Below are 17,902 nucleotides of genomic sequence, written 5' to 3'. Positions count from 1 at the left end.
TCCCAATCATGAATTCTCTTTCAGGAAGAGCAGAAAGAGGGGTTTGGTTTGCACTCTCAGAAATGCAGTGGAGCTTTCAGCAAAGTGCCTTTCATTGTGTCTTTGCTGGAGATGCACGAGGCGAGAGCAGCAAGTGGGGCTGCAGGGCGATGGTAACTGGGCGAGAGGGAAAACCTCGCCGTGCTCGGTCCTTGAGCGATGATAGAGGAGACAGAAACAACGCTCCCCACCCCTGCCTTGCGCCGGCCAGGGCTGTTCCGAGCCTGCAAACCACTGCAGCATGGAAGCGTGTTTTTTTTGTTTTTTTTTTTTTTTTTCCCCTTCAAAAAGTTTTCAGGAAGTCTGGGGGAGGGGCGATGCTGTTTCTTTTTTGTTATAATGGGCCCCTTTGTGGAGATGGAGGAGGAGAAGCGGTCTGTGTGCCGGCGAGGCGCAGGCTCCCCGCTGCCTGCCAAGGTAACTCGCCAGGGCTCCTGAGCGCGGCGCGGGGCAGGGCGGCGGGCGGCATGGAGCTGATGGTGCTGCTCAATGCCCTGGTCACCCGCCTGCTCTTCGTGCTGCACTCGCTCATCGGGGTCTGGAGAGTGACCGCCGTGAAGAAGGAACCCAAGTACTGGCTGCTGGCGCTGCTCAATCTTCTCCTGTGCCTGGAGACAGGGCTCACCCTCAAGTTTAAGCAAGGCAGAGGCTACAAATGGTGAGCATATTCCGCCGGAGCCCCGCTCGCTTCTTTGCATGTTCCTTGCTGCAGATAGGAAGCTGCCCCCCGAGAGCAGGGGCTGCCCTGGCCCAGGCGCCCGGGGATCGCGGGAGGCAGGGATGGAGGGCTGGTAGAGTTTGGCTAATCTGCTGCCAGGCAGAGGGCTTTCAGGAGGGGCAGTGGTACAGCAGACTACGCGGGAGGCACTCCGTGCGGCTGTGTGTGTCTCTTGCTGCAGTCAAAGCGGCGGATGCTGTGGGGCTGCAGCGGGCTGGGGGCACCGGGCACCTCCTGAGCCCTGCAGGGGCACAGGGTGAGGAGGGCCCCTGCACATGCCCTGCATGTACACCCATCCTGCCGTGCCCTGCATTGCTCATCCTGCCCTAGGACTGTATGCCCCTGCTCTCCGCCGTGCAACAGCGCTAACGCCACGCTACGGCATGAACCTAAACTTCGTAAAAAAATAAAAGATGAGTTGCAACTGTTTTGATACAGCAAGAGTGGCTTAACTACTTGGATTTGAGAGGAACTTTCATGCGTGAAAGGCTGCCCGAGAAATGAACAAAAAAGTTAGTCATAGCAGAGCTTGGCCAAGCACATGGGGTTTTACATGCATCTAAAGAATTACTGCTGTCATCTACAGCTCATCAGTGCTCAGGCAGCCAAAACAAAATGCTCTGTGAAAAGGAGGCGGTCACATAACTAATTGTCAAGATTTCACTAGGACCTTTTATTGTTAAAAACTCAAACTGCAGGCAGGCCTTCAGAAAAATAGAGTACTAGAGAGCCCTGGAGTATTTCCATGTTCTTAAAATCCTGCCCATTGCAACCTGTGAAAGTCATTATAACAGAAGAAGTGTTGTGTGACAATTCACACAAGAGTTCCATGCTCTAAATTTGAATGTAATAAAAGCAGTGATAAAGTCTGGGACACTGGAAAATTGAGCAACAGCAGAGCCCTAAATGCAGTTATGAGACAGGCAGATTGAACAGTACCAGTTATTTTGGGAGAGGAGGCAGCAGAATCTTCATGAAGGAAGACTTGCTAATGGAGCTTTTAAAAAATCCAAACAAAAATAGATACCAAAAGCAGATCCATGTTAGATGCATACATAGAAGACTGGACTAAATTTATCTAGAAGAAAATTTTGAAAATGGATGTGGTGCAACACTTTAAGCAGCAAAATAAAAGTACATATATAGATGAGTACTGTAGACAAATGGCCAGCATCTATTTGCATCAGGATAATTTTCTGCTCCAGTGGAAAACAGTCACAGAACAAACATCATCAGTGTTTGTAGAAACAACTCCACAGAAAATCACCAATCCAGGCAAGGGGCAGGCTATGCAGCAGGACTCCTGCCTCCAACACCCTGATATTCTCTGTTCATTATTGACAGAGGACTGTTACTTATTACACCAGCCTAAAACATTTAATGGCACATGTGGAAAAAAAGTCTTCTTGTGAGCCTGGCCATGTAATATTTCCTCTAGATTGCTCCTTCTGAAAGAAAGGCAGGGTTAAAGCCCCTGAAGTCTCTTGGCCTGATGTGATATCATTAGCTCAGTATTGCTAACCTGCCAGCTGGATGGATTTTTTGTGTGCTGAAGTCCTACAGGAAATACTGTAAAATGTTAGTTCTTCCATTCAAATGAGAGGTGTGTTCTCTCCCAAAATAACCAGGCTAAAAACCCACACAATCACTAGCCCCCCTTTTTTTTTTTTTTAGGAGAAAAAAAAAAAAGCTAACAACAGCAACAAAACCCACTGCCAAAAAAACCAACACCCCCTCAATCCTGAAAAACTAAAAAACACAATTAAAACCAAACTATCTTAGAGGGAATAGTTTGAAACATTTCAGAGCAGTTTAGCAACCCAGTAATTTCCCTAAGCACCAGGATATTTTGTTTTTCCTCAGTACTTAATCTTCACTGGAAAAGTCATGATTACTAAAATAAAGATACGTTCAACATAGGGACAAACAGTAAATGCAATGATATTTGGCCAAAATATTGCTGCAGTTGCTTACTTATAAGCAGTTTAAATTCATTGCAGAATGTGCCAGAGGCAGAGTAGAAGGAACCAAGCAAATGTCCCAAGGTGGACCCACCCCTAGTCCCAGGGCATTGCAGCAATGCCCAGTCTATACTGTAGCATGCAGAGCTAGATACAAAATTTGTGGCATTGCACCTCATTCCTACTCCAGAAGTACAAAATTACCAAAAAAACCCCCACCTCAATCAAATGTCACGTGTTTAATAAGAAAACAGCAGCAACTCACTCTCACAAGAATCACTACTTGTAGGAGTTACGAAATCTCTCTGTTACTTCTGAATAAACCCAGCTAAAGAAGCTGAAGATAACAAAGCTTCATCAACATCAGTTATTGTGCTGATTTTGGTTGAATAAATGATTTTCGTGGGTGCACTGGCATTCAGCCAGCACCAACCCATCACAGTTATATAGAACACTGGCAGGGAGAAAAGAACTAGAAAATTCTACCACTGTTAGCACAAGTGGGGAAACAAGGCCAAGATCCATTTTTATGAACCCATTTTAAATGCACAGCTTGCATCTAAAAGATCTACTGAAGCAGTGCTTGTTTTAGGCAAACTGATGCTATTTCTACCTTTCCTGTGTCAATGCACAGGATTGTGAGTAACCTTTATCTCAGCATCACTCAGTGAAGTGACTCAATGTATTAATTCACTCTTCATGAAATCAGAAAGAGCATGTTAGCTACAGGCTTTTTAAATACAGAAAATGCTGTGATAGAAATACCAACAGCAAAGTGCCTCTGGTCAGCTCTTAAAAAAGAAATTTTTAATAAATTTCCATATATGACCTTAGATGGATGTACAGATAAAACCTGTTTATAATACTCCCACAGCGCAAGCAAACCAGCAAGAATAGCAATTCTTATTTGCAGTTACCCTATTTCTTAATATCCCATATGGCAGAGGCACAAAATACAATATATCCAAACATTATCTGCATTGGAAAGTATTTATGATGTATCATAATACCAAGATATCTTTTCTTTTCCTTCACAGGTTTTCACCAGCAATATTTTTATATCTGATTTGCATAGTACCATCACTATGGCTACTAGAAATTCATCATGGGACTCAGGTATTTAATATGAGACAAGATGGAATAGTTTGAAATTGATGCATTATTTGATGGGTTGGCTTCAGGCATGCAGTCAGAAGTCTGCAAAGTCTTGTTCCAGTTCTCTCTTTCATATTGGTGGGTGTCCCAGTCTAGCTACAGCTATATTATGACTATTGTGCACTTCCTAATTATCAGATAATGAGACTCTTTCCTAGCTAAAAATGAGACCATGTATCTGTATTTATCTGAGGAACTGAGGACTACAGGTTTGAAAAACACAGCCTTTCACCCCCAGGTTACCAGCATGAATCTTGCTCAGTAGGGTAAAAGAATGCCATTGCTTTAGAGGTCTTTGCAAAATAAAGTGAGTTTGACAGTCTTTAAAAGCAAATGCCACAACTTCAAGCAAGTCAAAATTGAGACAGGTATCAGTGAAAGGGGTCTTAAACTCACATTGTCTCATGTTTGCTACAACATAGGAGAGCACACAGAGTGTTACCACAGCTGGAAATACATCTGAAAATGTTTATATCCTTCCTTTCTTTGTGTTGCATAATCATCTAGGAGAGAGAGGAGCTGGATTCCAATTCAGGACTAAAGCATATGGTAAAATTTTTAAGGGCAAGTGTTCTGGGGTCAGTTAGGGCCAGAACAGAGCCACTTCACCCAACAGGTCTCACTGAGTCAAGCTCATGCAGGCTTGTTTCAAGTCCCTATAGCACTTCCATGCAGTGAAAAGGAAGTTTTGTCTGTGCCTGTATTTGCACATATGCAGTGCCCTACATCCATAGCAGTAAAGGTTCTGATTGGAACAAGAACAAAAAGTAACAGAAGAAAATACATAAATTAGACTAAGCAGACCTAGTGCCTCATTTTCTCCTTTGAAACATTGTTAGACTCCACAGAAGCATAATCAAATATTCAAAATTGTGTTTACACTAAAAATGCCTCAGGCATTTTCTAAATACAACAGCAGGAATTTATTGTCTTCTTGTTTTCCCAAATCTCCTTAAACAGTCACAGACAGGTAATGTGGATATTGAGAACATTTGTCATAGTTAAATCTGGTCCAAGAAACAGGCTAATTCTGTAGTCAAAGGCAGCAGTTTATTTCCCAAAATGATGTTAGAACATGGCATACTTTGTTCTTATTGATATACTGCTATGGTGAATTAAAGAGGGAGTATATCAAGTTAACAGCTTAGTTTATACCTGGAGAGATAGGATAGAGAGTTCTGGAAACACACAATCTAACAGATTCAAAAACAATACCTCCAGAAGGGGAGTAGCTTTCCTAACAATTAATCTCAAACACAGCACTCAGACTAGCACTACTCTCCAAACTGATGTATTCCTGGGATTTCATTATTTAAATGCAAACAGAATGGGTAATTATACGGTCACTAGATCCACACTTTTAATATATACACTATGAAAACAGTGTGTGGTCTTTAAGGCAGTAGAACTTTGATCTTGTGTTGAATCCTTACCAGGAAGCATCAGCTGCTCATGTCAGTGCTATTATTTAATGCAGGTGCTAATAGGCATCTCTCTTCCTGAAGACAGAGGCAATTCTGCCTCTGCGTACTGCAGAACTGGACATATAATGCCATTCATATATCAGAGGTGAAATACTGACTGCATAGAAACTACTGCTTTCTGGTAATGTATTTGGGGGTGAAATATATGTTTGGAAGAGATTATAAAGTCAATTGAACTGTACAGAGTGAAAAAATTGCTGTCTGCTGTCAAGCAAATTGAAACCATTTAATCCATTAAAAAACCCAAACATTCTTTCAGGATTTCAGGGCTCTGTTACCTTTGCTGATGCCTGGTGTGCCACTGCCACAGAAAGCAGTAACTGAGCACCTTTTGTAGGGCTTACCCAACTACCAGGGCTCTAGCTGATGCAGGCTTCCAGTCAGGAATAAGACAGACACTGGGTAAACCTTGTAATTATTTTTAACCACCTTAACTTGAACACTCTGGGGATATAGTGAATATCACTGTCCATTCCCTCAGCCTCATTCTGAGGTGGGATTCTCTTACCAGCTAAAACTATACCATAATGAGCTCCTCAAAGTGATCTTACATCTTTCACCACTCCTTCCTTGCCGTACCCATTATATTCCTCAATTTGGAAAACAACTTAGATAATCTTTGTTTCATGTTTTACATTTCAGCTTTCCTGTATGAGCAAAATGAAGCAGTCAGGGGTGCTTTGAATTTCTGATATCACATGTGTTTCCATAGTGACAGCCACACTGTTTGCAGCAAAGCACAGACAGCAAGCCAGGTACCTGTTGCTTGGCAGAGGGCCTGCTCCAGGGAAGGGCTGGACTCTTCCAAAATGTCCTCAGACTGACAGCCTCCATGCACATTAATAGGTTGAGGGTACTCCACCCTAATATTCAAGTTGCAATTTTACACCCCAGTGCTGGCCCCATTATGAAAAGTTTTAGCTAACCTCAGTTATATTTGAAAACAATAGATTGTGAATGAGGTGCAAGCAGAAATTGGCTGAATTAGTTTGGTGTTTCAGGTGTCCCCCATGCACTGGCAGTGAGTTTCTCTGCAGGCCATCACCATGTCATGCAACAGCATTTCCGTTTTGATTAGATGGCTTATGAATCGGTAAGCTTCATCTCACAAGAAACAAAAGAAAGTAAGCCAAGTCAGAGTTGATACAAAATGTGTATAGCCTCTTCCTTTTATCTTTGCGCAGAAAAAACCTGAAAACAAACCCATTTTTATTTAGCTTGGTGCACAGTCAACATTTAGGACTTACTGGGGTCTAAAATAAAAAGGCAAATCATGTTTATCAAATGCCCATGAAACAGTAAAACAGTATTCACTTTCTTATTGTCACATTCCCATTTAGTCACTGCACATCCATAAATCAATAAGTAAATATGCCTAGCACCAGCAGTCCTATTTACATGCATATACATGATGTAAAAAAAGGCTCTTCTCCAGATTTTCAAAGATCATTTCACAATCACCACTTATTAAATATTCAGAGAAGCACAAACCCAAACAAGATATGAACATACTTAAATGAAAAAACAGAAACCTGCTTTAAAAAAAAAAACAAAAACAGGAGACTGGCTTTGCAGATGCAGATTTCCATTTCTTGTCTGGAAGCAATTGAGAAGAGCTGTGGACTGGCCTGAGCTTGCCAATCAGTCCAAGATCACTGAGCCTTGTTCTGAAATAGTAACACACCTCTCAGCTGAAAGTACTCACAAAAATGACATAGAAGGAAAGACACCTACCAAAGACACCAATAATGTGAATTAATTTTTTAGAGGTATTTCCTGCAACTTTGTGCACTAGAACAACATTAAAAGAGCTCCCCTGCAAGCCAAGGCATGGTTTCTTCTGCCTCCTTCTAGCAGTCAAGCTGCTGAGTCCTGCAGCTCCTCAGCCTTGGATGTGAAGTTCTGTGCAGGTTCGTGGCTGCTTTCCTATTACCATGCCAGACCAGGCAAGGGGCCAGAGAGGTGAGCTTAAATGCAGACTTAATGACAAACCAAAGGCTGTCAGAGTCGGCCTTCCTCCTCCTGCACAGGTTAGTCATCCCTTTTCCCTACCCAGGCTACTTGTTGATCTTCACTTCTTAGTATTCTAGGGTGGTTAGGACACTTGTGCAGTATTTTCAGGTTGTGGTCTCCTCAGCTGTGTCACACAGCCAGTGGAAGTAACTCAGCCTGACTTTGACCTTGGGGTGGGTCTCCTTAGACTTTAGGGTTTTTCTGTAGGCAGCAGATACAGATGCCTCTTCAGAGCACCAATTAAGTTACATTTCCAAAGCATCCTCTGAACAAGCCGTTCCCTCTCTCTCCTTTAGTTGAAGGGCAAACCCAGGGAAATTAGCCCTACAAGGCTGTAGCCAGGCAGAGAGTACCAGCCCCTCCATCTCACTGTTTCCATGCCCAGAACTTGAGACTAAATGGAAACATCATCTTCCCCACATCTGTGTGTCAATCTTTCAAGACTCTCACACCCACTGTTCAAATAAAACAAGCATTCAGCTTAAGACTCTTTAGCGCCAACTCTAAAAGCAACAAGCACTGACATTTTTTCCAGTTTTTTCCAGGCACAGGAAATTTATCTACCATAAGGTCAGACAAGAGGCAGCATTTACCCAGATACTGAACAACATCAGAGACCAAGAAAAGTATCAAAGTAGAATCTGAAATTTCCTGAAAAACATTGCTCTGATATTGGCAGGCTTTATGCTGAACACAACTACTCAGTATGCTCTCGAACACATTCCAATTGTTGCAGAAAATCAATCCCCATGCAAAAAAATGGTGGGGGCCCAGTGGGGAAATGCAAATCATCTGCAATTCTCTGGCGAAAATAGGACAGGTTGTAAATAGTAACAGCATGGTTTGATTTTCTAATTATCCTCTTTTTATTGCAATGGAGAGAGATGTTATGGATTGTTATGAAGACAGATCTTGGAGCCGTGCCCCCCAGCTGCTCCTGGGCCAACCTTGGGTGTGAAGGTAGAAAGGCAGGACAGTGCTGCAGACACCACTGTTGTACTGTAGTTGGAGTAACAATATGTTTTGGCAACACTCAATTTCCCAGATCACTGTGTACTTGTAGGAAGTAAAAATATCCTTTATTCTATTTCAAAGGGATAGGCAAAAAATACAGGTCTAGTTCTCTTAAATACTCCTTTATTTCACCTCTCACCCTATGAATTTCCATACAAAATAAGGCACAGCAGGGGCAGGAGAGGTGGAAGATACAACTCATATATCCTACCTAATTTTCAGCCTTGAGGGAAGTCATACAAATAAATAAAAGTGACATTTTCAGAGAACTTTTCCTGGATAGTAGAAAACAGAAGCAGATATTTTGAGAACAAATTTTTGTTGAAGGCCACTCCATTGGCCTTTGAATTTGCATGCTCTTCTGGAGTACAACCCTGTACTTTCTTAGGAACCTACCAACACATTCCTCCTGTCCTCATGAGAGGAATTCCTCCCTTCTGAAGAAGAGGGGAATTACATTAAGAGCGAGGACCTTTGCAAACATCAGATACCCTCTGCAGTTCAGCAAAACAGGACACAGCCATAGAGCACATCTGCTCCTGGGTGGGATGTTTACACGTGTGTCATGTTTTTGTTCACAACAGTACTGTGGCAATGAGCCTGGGGCTGTTCAGGTCAATGTCAGCAATCAAGACTTCAATCAATCCAGAGAGAGCAGTCATGGAAGTGAGGGAACAGATCACCACATCATTCAGACGGTAGGGCACCTTTTCTGGTTTCTGGTAGAGATCTTATGACAATTAGAGATAAGCACCTTGTGAGTAAAACAAAATAACAAAACAAAAAACCAAAAAAAAAAAAAAAAAAAAAAAAGGCAAACAACCCAGGACATGTATATTATATATATTTGTAGTTTAGAAAACCACATTGTGAAAATACAGCATGCTACTGTTGCTAAGACCAGTCTCTGTGTAAAGAAGAGGTGACCCTACCATTCTCTTGTGAATCTCAGTAACTGAATTTAGAAAGTGCCTGGGTAACAAGTCTGCAAAGCACAATGCTCAATTGAAAAATGAGAACAGGAGGAGTAGTACACAGAGAAAGATTTGATATTCATTATCCAAAGTTTGTATTAAAGTGCCTTTTAAAACCAGGCCTGCCAGATGGAAATTATTTGTTCTCATACAATGTGAAAGAGAACAAAAGCAGGCTCTAAGACAAATACAGTCTCTGACAGTATCTCTAACATCAGTCTCCTGAAGTTACAGTACATTATTGTTGTCTTTTAAACAGGCTAAAGTCTTTGTCAATCAGCTCTCCACAATCTGTGAGACTGTATGGACACTGGCTCTCCACCAGACTTTTCTACTGCTGCTAGTAGTTGGGAGATGGCTTCTCCCCATTGGAGTTGAAATCACCCGGGATCAATTGTCTCAGCTGCTTCTCATGTTTGTGGGAACAGCAGCAGATATACTTGAATTTGCTAGTGAGACCTTGGACATTGAGGATGTTCGGTAAGGATTTTTTGCTGATGATATTTGTGTAATGTGCAGTGTTCAGACTGATAAAATTGCATTTCCCATAGAAAGCAGAAGGCTGCATTCAAGGGCTCTGTGTGCCTGCTCTTGCCTTTCCCCCGTGAAAGTCCTGTGAGCTTTGTTGGGGATTACTCATGTGTTGCCAGCAGAGAAGCATGTCACATCATCACAATGAAAGGGTTCAGGGAGCCAAGCAAGCAGCCTGACTGCCAGGAGTTCTTACAGCTACAGGAGCTGAAACACTGGATACACAGTAAGCCTCCTTCAGGTTAATGAATTGTTTCAGATGGGCAGGGAAGCAACTAGAGCTGGCTTAAGTGACTCATTATCCAAGTTGCTTCTTTGGTTATCTCATGGTAGAGTGACAAAGTGTTCAAAGATAAGAAGAAAGGGAATGGCAGAGTCTGGTGTGAATTTTCAACACTGATCTCTCCCCGAGAAAGTAAGCTCACCTCCCCCTCACACTGCTGAGAGATGAGCTGTGAACATCCATCATAAGGAAAGAGTCACAGAAGATGTTCATCTTCTCTAACAAATACTATTTTATTTTTTGTAAGTATCATAGCAAGGCTTTTAGAGCAGGAAAACAGTCCTTCCCACTTGGCAGAGAAGCTTCAGGCTTGCAAAGAATGTGTAATCACTACAAGGGTAAAGATATCCCCTCTGAGCCACAGAGTCTATTGTCATATGCTTATTATTATAACATTAGCTTCAGATATTTAGTGTAATTACACAGCTGGAACATGTAAGCCTTAACAGCAAAAACTCCATACAAAAAGGTGCTTCTGTTTTCCTTAGTGTTGCATTGTAAAAGCACATATAAATAAACCAATCACTGTTTCACTCAGCTACCCTTTAAATTATTACAAACACTACAGGAAACTTTTTTGTGATCTCATAAGGAAACTGCATCTTCATTGTTACCACTTTTTCCCCTCCCACAGGAAGAATTACGCTCTCATAAATGCAATTCTTGCTGTATGGACCTGGAGTATGTTACAGTTTCCACTTGATCTTGCAGGTTAGTACTTGCACACAAACAAGAAAAGAGAAAAATGCCCTTAAGTTTTTGCTGGTACATCTTGTGGTTGTGCACACACTACATACAGGCTGTACTAAGGACTTCTGATGGAGAGGAATTCATACTCAGCAGCTTTTGAAGAAAGCTCATTGTGGTTTCTTTTGAGGAAATACTTGTTTCTGGCTAACCTCTGATCTCTCTCATTGAGCTGTCTACTTTCAGGAAAAGGAAAAAATGATTGCACTATTGTGTTGCTCCAGTTGCCTATTACTGCCTTAAACTTCACTATGTGAGCTCTCACGTTAGAGCTGGTCTATTATGCCTCAAATTTGGTTAGGTCCTAGACCCTACAGAGAGGCAGGCACTTGTGAACCACAGAACAGCGCAGCCAAAAGCACAGGAGAAATTACCTATTCACTGGAGACCTAAAGGACCATATGATGTTGGGACTGTATGATGTTATCCTAATCCAAAAGGGCCAGCTATTCAGCCAGCTCAGGGCTGTGTTTGCTCCTGGGCAGAAAGGGCTTCTCCCTGTCCAAAAAGAACAATGAAAGCTGTATGGAGCATCATCTGTTCCAACCATTTTGGCCTCCAATCACAACAAGTTTGCAACAACCATAGCAGTCCAAAAATGCATTATCCTCAGTACCATCTATACAAAATAGATTTCTAGGCTAACACGCTGACTAGAATAATAAATTAAAAATTCCTTAAATATTATTTTGTTCATTAGTCTTTTCTTCATGGATGCTGCTAGGCTTTGTTTCCAACAGGGAAGTTATGAAAATATTTCAGCCTTTCAGCTCAGCAGCTCACCTCCTAAAAAATCAGATGCAATCACATTTCAGCTTTATCATAGCTAAAATTCCTGCTACTGCTAAAATATATTCTATTAAAGATGCACAGCAGTCAGGTTTAAAAAACCTCAACCAACCAAATAAAAAGCATCCTACATACATCACCACCACACAAAAAAATTCAGATAGCACTTAAACAATCTGTTCATTTTTTTCATCTAGCCGTTGCTTTTCCATTTATTTAATTACATCTACCAGTTAAAATTAAATTACTGAACACCTATTTCCCTGAAATTACTATGGGTACAGTTCATTTTAGGTAGTTCTATACAGTTGCACAGATAGTACTTTTTGTTCAAGCATCAGAATGTTTATTCATACAAACATGACGTAAAAGAAATTTTTAGGCATTTATTATTAGACTACAGCAGTGCAGTTAGGACTATTAAACAGCAATGGCACAGAAGCACATTAAAAAATTAGCTGCTGCTGAAGCTTTGCCTAATGGATTCAGCAAATTTCTATATTTTACAACTCATTTTCCATTTGAGTCTCATCTCTTTCTCCCCCCACCCCAGCATTGACTCAAACAATAGAATTCTTTTGGCAAGCTGCAATTTTTGGCAGTTGTTACCGCATCACAAGTAGCGATGTTTTTTTAAACCAATGAAATCTCCCTGTCCAAGAGACAGGTTAATTAAGCTTCATGTATTTCTGTGAGACACAGCCAAATTTCCCCACACAAACCCTTCTGATGCTCCTTCTCTGGACACTACACCATAGAGGGCATTTGAGCCCACCATCACCTTTACAGCCAAGGGGAACCCATGTATGCAAGTTCCAGCAGTTGTGTGATATTGATACCCACAAGGCTAAAAACAAGTATCTGTGCCTCAAGTCTTACATGGCAGACAGAAACCACAAAGTGCTTAATATTGCCTGGCACTGACAGACCTTTTTCTTACTATGACACGTGAGAAAGGCAATGGTTATCTAGTGAATATTTTAAAAGCAGTGTCTTAGCATGGAAGAAAGTGAACTGCTACAGCACTGGCTGTTCCTTTTCAGCACAGTTTTTTTCTTAAGGATGCATATGGGTCTGGCCTGTTGATTTACCAAATAAAAGGTCTGGGGAAGTTGTAAAGAATCATTAGGTGGTCTCTTTCTGCTTTTTGTCATAGAAGGGTATAAATACTGGGAGGTTTGAGGCATACAAAAGGGGAAGTGGTTTTTAATCCTGTTTGTCAGACCACATAAGTGCCTCAGGTGAGTTCAGCGTGTTTTGCTGAAAAACATCCCAGAAACTGGATATGCTATATGTTGCACAGTTTACAGGTGAATGTATTTATAATCCAGAGTACTCTGTATTGTGAGTGCCCTTTAGGCCAACCCTGGCTCCACTTCACAAAATTGTTTTAACATGACTGTTTTCCTTGCAGTACAGCATATTGGCTGCAAACCAAGCGCGTCGGCCAGGCGGATCCCCAGCCTGCTGCTGTGCAGGTACAGTGCGGAACTGTGGAACATTGGTGTCAGTCTTTTCATACAGGATGGCCCCTTCTTCATTGTGCGTTCAATTCTCATGGGCCACTTCAGAATATTCAATCAGATGCTGGTGTTTTTTACAGCTAAGAATATCTTAGTTGTCACTCTGCAGTTGTACCGCCTGGCAGTGATAACCTTAGACTTCCGTAGCACCGTTCTGCAGAAGAGCAGGAAAGGAGAAGTCTGTTGCTGCCCATGTGAGCCTTATGAAGCTCATGCTCATGCTACTGGTCGCCAAGAGAATGAAATGAAAGAGTTTGTTGCTGTTCCTCCAAAAGAGGAATCCCAAGCTCCCTCAGAAGATCACTGAGCAATTACTGACTTGGAAGAGGTTGCATTTCCCACAGCTTCTTCAGAAGGGCTGTGTCAGTTTCTGTGATCAAATACATCTTGAGTGCCTAAGTCATCTTTTCCATCAAGAGAACATTCATTTCTTCTAAACTGTAGGGGAACTTTTCTCAAGCAAATTGTTAGCAATGGGACCTTTTTAAAATCCATTTGTATGGTGCGTTTTGACTAGTTCCATATTATATTATTCACAGGGATTTTGTAGCCATAGTTTGTAGTATCAAGAAAGGTTGGGAGCACTAACAAGAATGGTTATTACCGTTGGTGGCATTGTGCTGACCTATGCGCTTGCACAAATTCAAGTGGAAGGACAAGCCTGTCCTTTATAGGAAGCACAAAAGCATTGAGCTCTACTGAAATAGTAGGGCTATGACTACAGTGTGATGAACAATATATTTGCCATATACAGAAGGAACTTCAGCAGCAACAACTGTGCAGGCATGTTAGTGCTGTTACTGTGACATGAGAACATTGTTCATTCCAGAAATTTAAGGAAACCTTCAGATGTTACCTCATCTTTGGCTGGATTCAGTTAAGAACTACGCAACACCATGAAACTACATACAAAAGACTCTTGTGACCTGCCTGGTCTGAATAACCTAAACCTTAACAAAAAGAAAAATCAGCCCCCTAATCACTGCAAGCCAGCTGCATTTGCTACAGGCATTTTCTACAGAGTTGCTTGCCTTTCTATTTCTACCAGTTAGAACATACACACAACACACATGGAGAAAACCTCACCAAAGTATTTGTAAATACTTTTTTCTTTTTGATTTTACAGTTGAGACAGTTTTTTAAATGTCTCAATTTTGTATGATTTTTATTAGTAGCCTGACCCAGACACAGACACTCTCTAGAAAGAAGATAGCACTGCTGCTGAAGGCAGTCTAAGGCAAAGGATTTAGGCATGCACTTCATGTTTCATAAAGCACCACAAGGTCCCATGAAATAACCTGAGAGATTGTCTGGTCTGATGAGTGTCAAGATCCATTTTTAAGAAATGGCTAATAATTAATACTTTACTACTTTCACATTTGGAGTGAACAACACGGGCCCTAATTTCTCCCAAGAGCACACTTGAGATCAGTGTAAGATCATTTGCTCGACTTAGCTTAGAGAAGCTGAAAGTAAGATAAGTGGTTTTTGAAAGTCTGCCTAAAAATTCTGTTTTCAGAGAAAATGGCAGGTGCTTTTACAGATTCCTGCATCCATTCTGAAAGAGAGCAGAAAAGCATATAAAGTGACCTAATTAAGGTAATTTCACTATTAAAGCACCAAATTAAGCCTTGTTTTCTAAAGCCTTAGCTATCTGAAAACCAGGGTCTGGTTTCAGGAATGAATGGAAGTGTTTCTGCCATCATTGCAGCAGTCATACACTTATTTATCCACAGCCTGATAAACAATGATACATTTATTCTTTGAAAAGCCCAAACACCAAAGATGTGAACGTGCATTTATACTTGTGAGTTGTTACTGTTCTGTGCAGGATAAGACCCTTCCATTATGAAGGAAGAAAATGCACAGCCATAAGGAAGTATCACGTGCTTCATAGCCCTGTCTACCCTTTATATAGTAGTAATATTGTGCAACACCTCCTCCTCTGCTTATTTTCAGCCTTTTTCCAGCAGCAGTTTTAAAAAGCCAATCCCTACTTGCCATGGTGTTGTGAGGTAGACATATGGAAAATGGAATGCAGCTTCATTTTGGATTTTAATTCAAGTCTAGAGGTAAAAAATGTGACAGCTCTGATGATGATCTGTGCTGTCTAAAACCTTTCACACTGGGATGAATTTAGAATCACTTGGTAGAACCATAAGACAGCTCTTCCTTGTGGATGCAAGCCGGAACTACTCATATTCATTTTGAGTTTACCACTTGCTGATATAGTAATTATCCTGTTAAAAGGATCACTGCTAATTAATTTGGAGTGTACTGAGCTTGCTAGAACATTATTCTAAATTCATCAGCACAAAAATTGCAAGGATGTACTTTTTTAAAACTTGCTATTTCAAATCTTCCTTCAGCAACAAACTGCCTACTAGACTCAGCCTGCAGCAAATGCAAGATCCCCTGGGGTCGGCAGTACAGAGACTGGTTACAGCAGGAATATTTCACAGCAAACTCTATTTCCTGGTCTTCGGGCTGTTCAATTTTAAACAGCAGTAAAGCTTCTAATCACCTTTATGGTGCTAAGAACTCACTCCAGTGTTAGGTGTTTACAAAATCCCATCCTCGTTCACTCACAGACAATATAGGGCAGATCTTCTTAGCGTTTACAATAAAGTAGATTTGGGCTTCCCTTTTTTCGTCCCCACTATTGCAGTGATGGCAATCAGATTGTTTAAAACCAAAAGAAAATCCAGGCTAACAAAGCAGTATTATAAATTCCCACTTGGGTACAGAAAGGAATCACATACACCAGGTAGCAGCAGGAGTGACATGCAGCTCCCTCTACTCCACTGAGAAGCCTGGAAATGGCAATTAAAAAGTCTAGTAACTTGTATGTTTTGGGCAGAGCAGCCAACCCCAGTTGCAAGCCCTCCTCAGTTTCCTGTTTCAAATGTTGTGAGCAGGACTGCAGCTCTGTGTTTGCAGCAGGCTGCTGGAGGCAGCTGAAGCAGCAGCTGGCTGTGGGGAGCCCTGGTGCCACCCCATTGCCTTCCAGGGCTCTGCACAAGGCAAGGGGGTAGACTGGATTCACCTGAAGATCTGCCAGAAGCTGTGGTGTACCCAAAAATGTCATGCTTGCTCCGCAGGAAAAGCTGCAGTAAACCTTCAGATGGGGAAAATTCAAGCCTCCAAAATGGAAGAACTTCAGAACATTTTTCTTAACCGTTATTTACTCAAGCCAGGAGACCACATTAATAAATCTGTTCTGCAAACAGATATCTGACCATTTACTGTTATTTATTCTGGTTGTTCCTGCCTTGTCCTTCTAAATTATTCCATATTAAACCTCACTAAAATGTTTTACCACTTGTCTTTTCCTGGGCTAAAATGTATTCCTCCTTTCGTTTGGACATTGGCTTAAATAAGATCATAGCCCTAAGCAGGAAAAACAACAAACAACAGCGATGATTTTATTGCATTCCTGTTGGTATTTGTACTGTACTATGTTCTCTGTGACCATGTGGAAATGGAAGAAAATGTGCAATTACTTTAAAAAAATTCCAACAGCATTTTGCAAATAAAAGGCAGTTACCTCAGGCATAGCTGCCAATTTATTATGTGAGAGCTGACTGTTATATGTTCCTATTAATTATATCTTCCACATGCTGCTTTTCCTTTCCATGCTTCGTAAGTTAATTACTTAGGCCAGATTCTGACTGCTGCCGTTGCCTTGAAAACCCACAAGCAACTGCAGCTAATTTCGCTCTGTTCTGGGTAGGTTCTTTATTCCGAACCTTTGCCTCCAAGTACGCAAGTCACACTGCAGTCCCCAAGAGGATGTGTTCAATATCTGCACACAGGAGGCATTTTAAACACACACACAAATACATACATGCATTAAGATACCCTCACACACACCTGGCAATGCCCAATATACAGCTTTTATTTCTGTAACAATCTGTGAAACTGCCAGTAAGAACACTCTGCAGATGCCTCCAAAACAGAAAATACCTAAGCATTACGAGTATCTTGAAACTTAAATGATAAGCATACCATACTCTGAATAAAACACTGATTAAAAAAAAAATTCCCTGGAATATATTCTTTCCATGTAGATTTCCCCAGTTGAATGAAATTTACCCAAGCATTAGTTTCCCCTCAAAAATAAAGTTTTTTAGGTGAGCATTAGAACATCACACCAGCAGAAGGTGTTAAAACTGCACAACGCTGTTTCACTGTTGCTGTGTCAATAGAAAATAGGCAAGCTTTGAAATCAGGAGGCTGGAGAGGTCCTGGCCCCTCTGTTTTTGGATTCAATTTTTCACTTTTTTTTTCACACTGTTATATGAGCAAGGAAGTCTCTCTCCTTCCTTTCAAGAGGAAAAAACCAGATCATTCCTAGTTTGTAGTGGTAAGGCAACAAAAGTGACTCACAGAGGCAAAAGAAGCAGAGAGGTTTTCCCAGGATTGGTCACTGCACCAGCAGGGGAATACAGCAGTACAGACCCCTAATGGAACAGATATTAATGACTGAGATAACCATACATGAGCTGTGCTCTGAAAACATTTCCTGGCCCTTCAGAGCCAGCACAGGAAGAGTTCTCAACAGCCAGCTCCACTCCAATATCCCCAATAAGGTGCTATGACAGGAATTCCAGTGATCCCAAGTCTCTCTTGAAGGTATCACTGAAATCTTCTGTGCAATTTTTTTCCTAA

The 17,902-nt window shown here is 41.4% G+C and overlaps 1 protein-coding gene across 1 annotated transcript; it reads left to right on the top strand.

Annotated features, from left to right (window-relative positions):
• The first annotated feature begins 408 nt into the window (after positions 1–408).
• Positions 409–16,808, top strand: TMEM26 (transmembrane protein 26). The gene is made up of 6 exons (XM_059477180.1): positions 409–697; positions 3,756–3,834; positions 8,969–9,082; positions 9,618–9,838; positions 10,807–10,883; positions 13,123–16,808. The coding sequence occupies exons 1-6, from the start codon at positions 507–509 to the stop codon at positions 13,536–13,538; spliced, it is 1,098 nt and encodes a 365-aa protein (XP_059333163.1). The 5' UTR covers positions 409–506; the 3' UTR covers positions 13,539–16,808.
• Positions 16,809–17,902: the final 1,094 nt, after the last annotated feature.

The sequence above is a fragment of the Ammospiza nelsoni genome, chromosome 8 (genome assembly GCF_027579445.1).
Source record: "Ammospiza nelsoni isolate bAmmNel1 chromosome 8, bAmmNel1.pri, whole genome shotgun sequence".
NCBI classification, from domain to species: domain Eukaryota; kingdom Metazoa; phylum Chordata; class Aves; order Passeriformes; family Passerellidae; genus Ammospiza; species Ammospiza nelsoni.
Note: the sequence above shows the minus strand (reverse complement) of the source record. Positions and strands in the feature narration are given on the sequence as shown.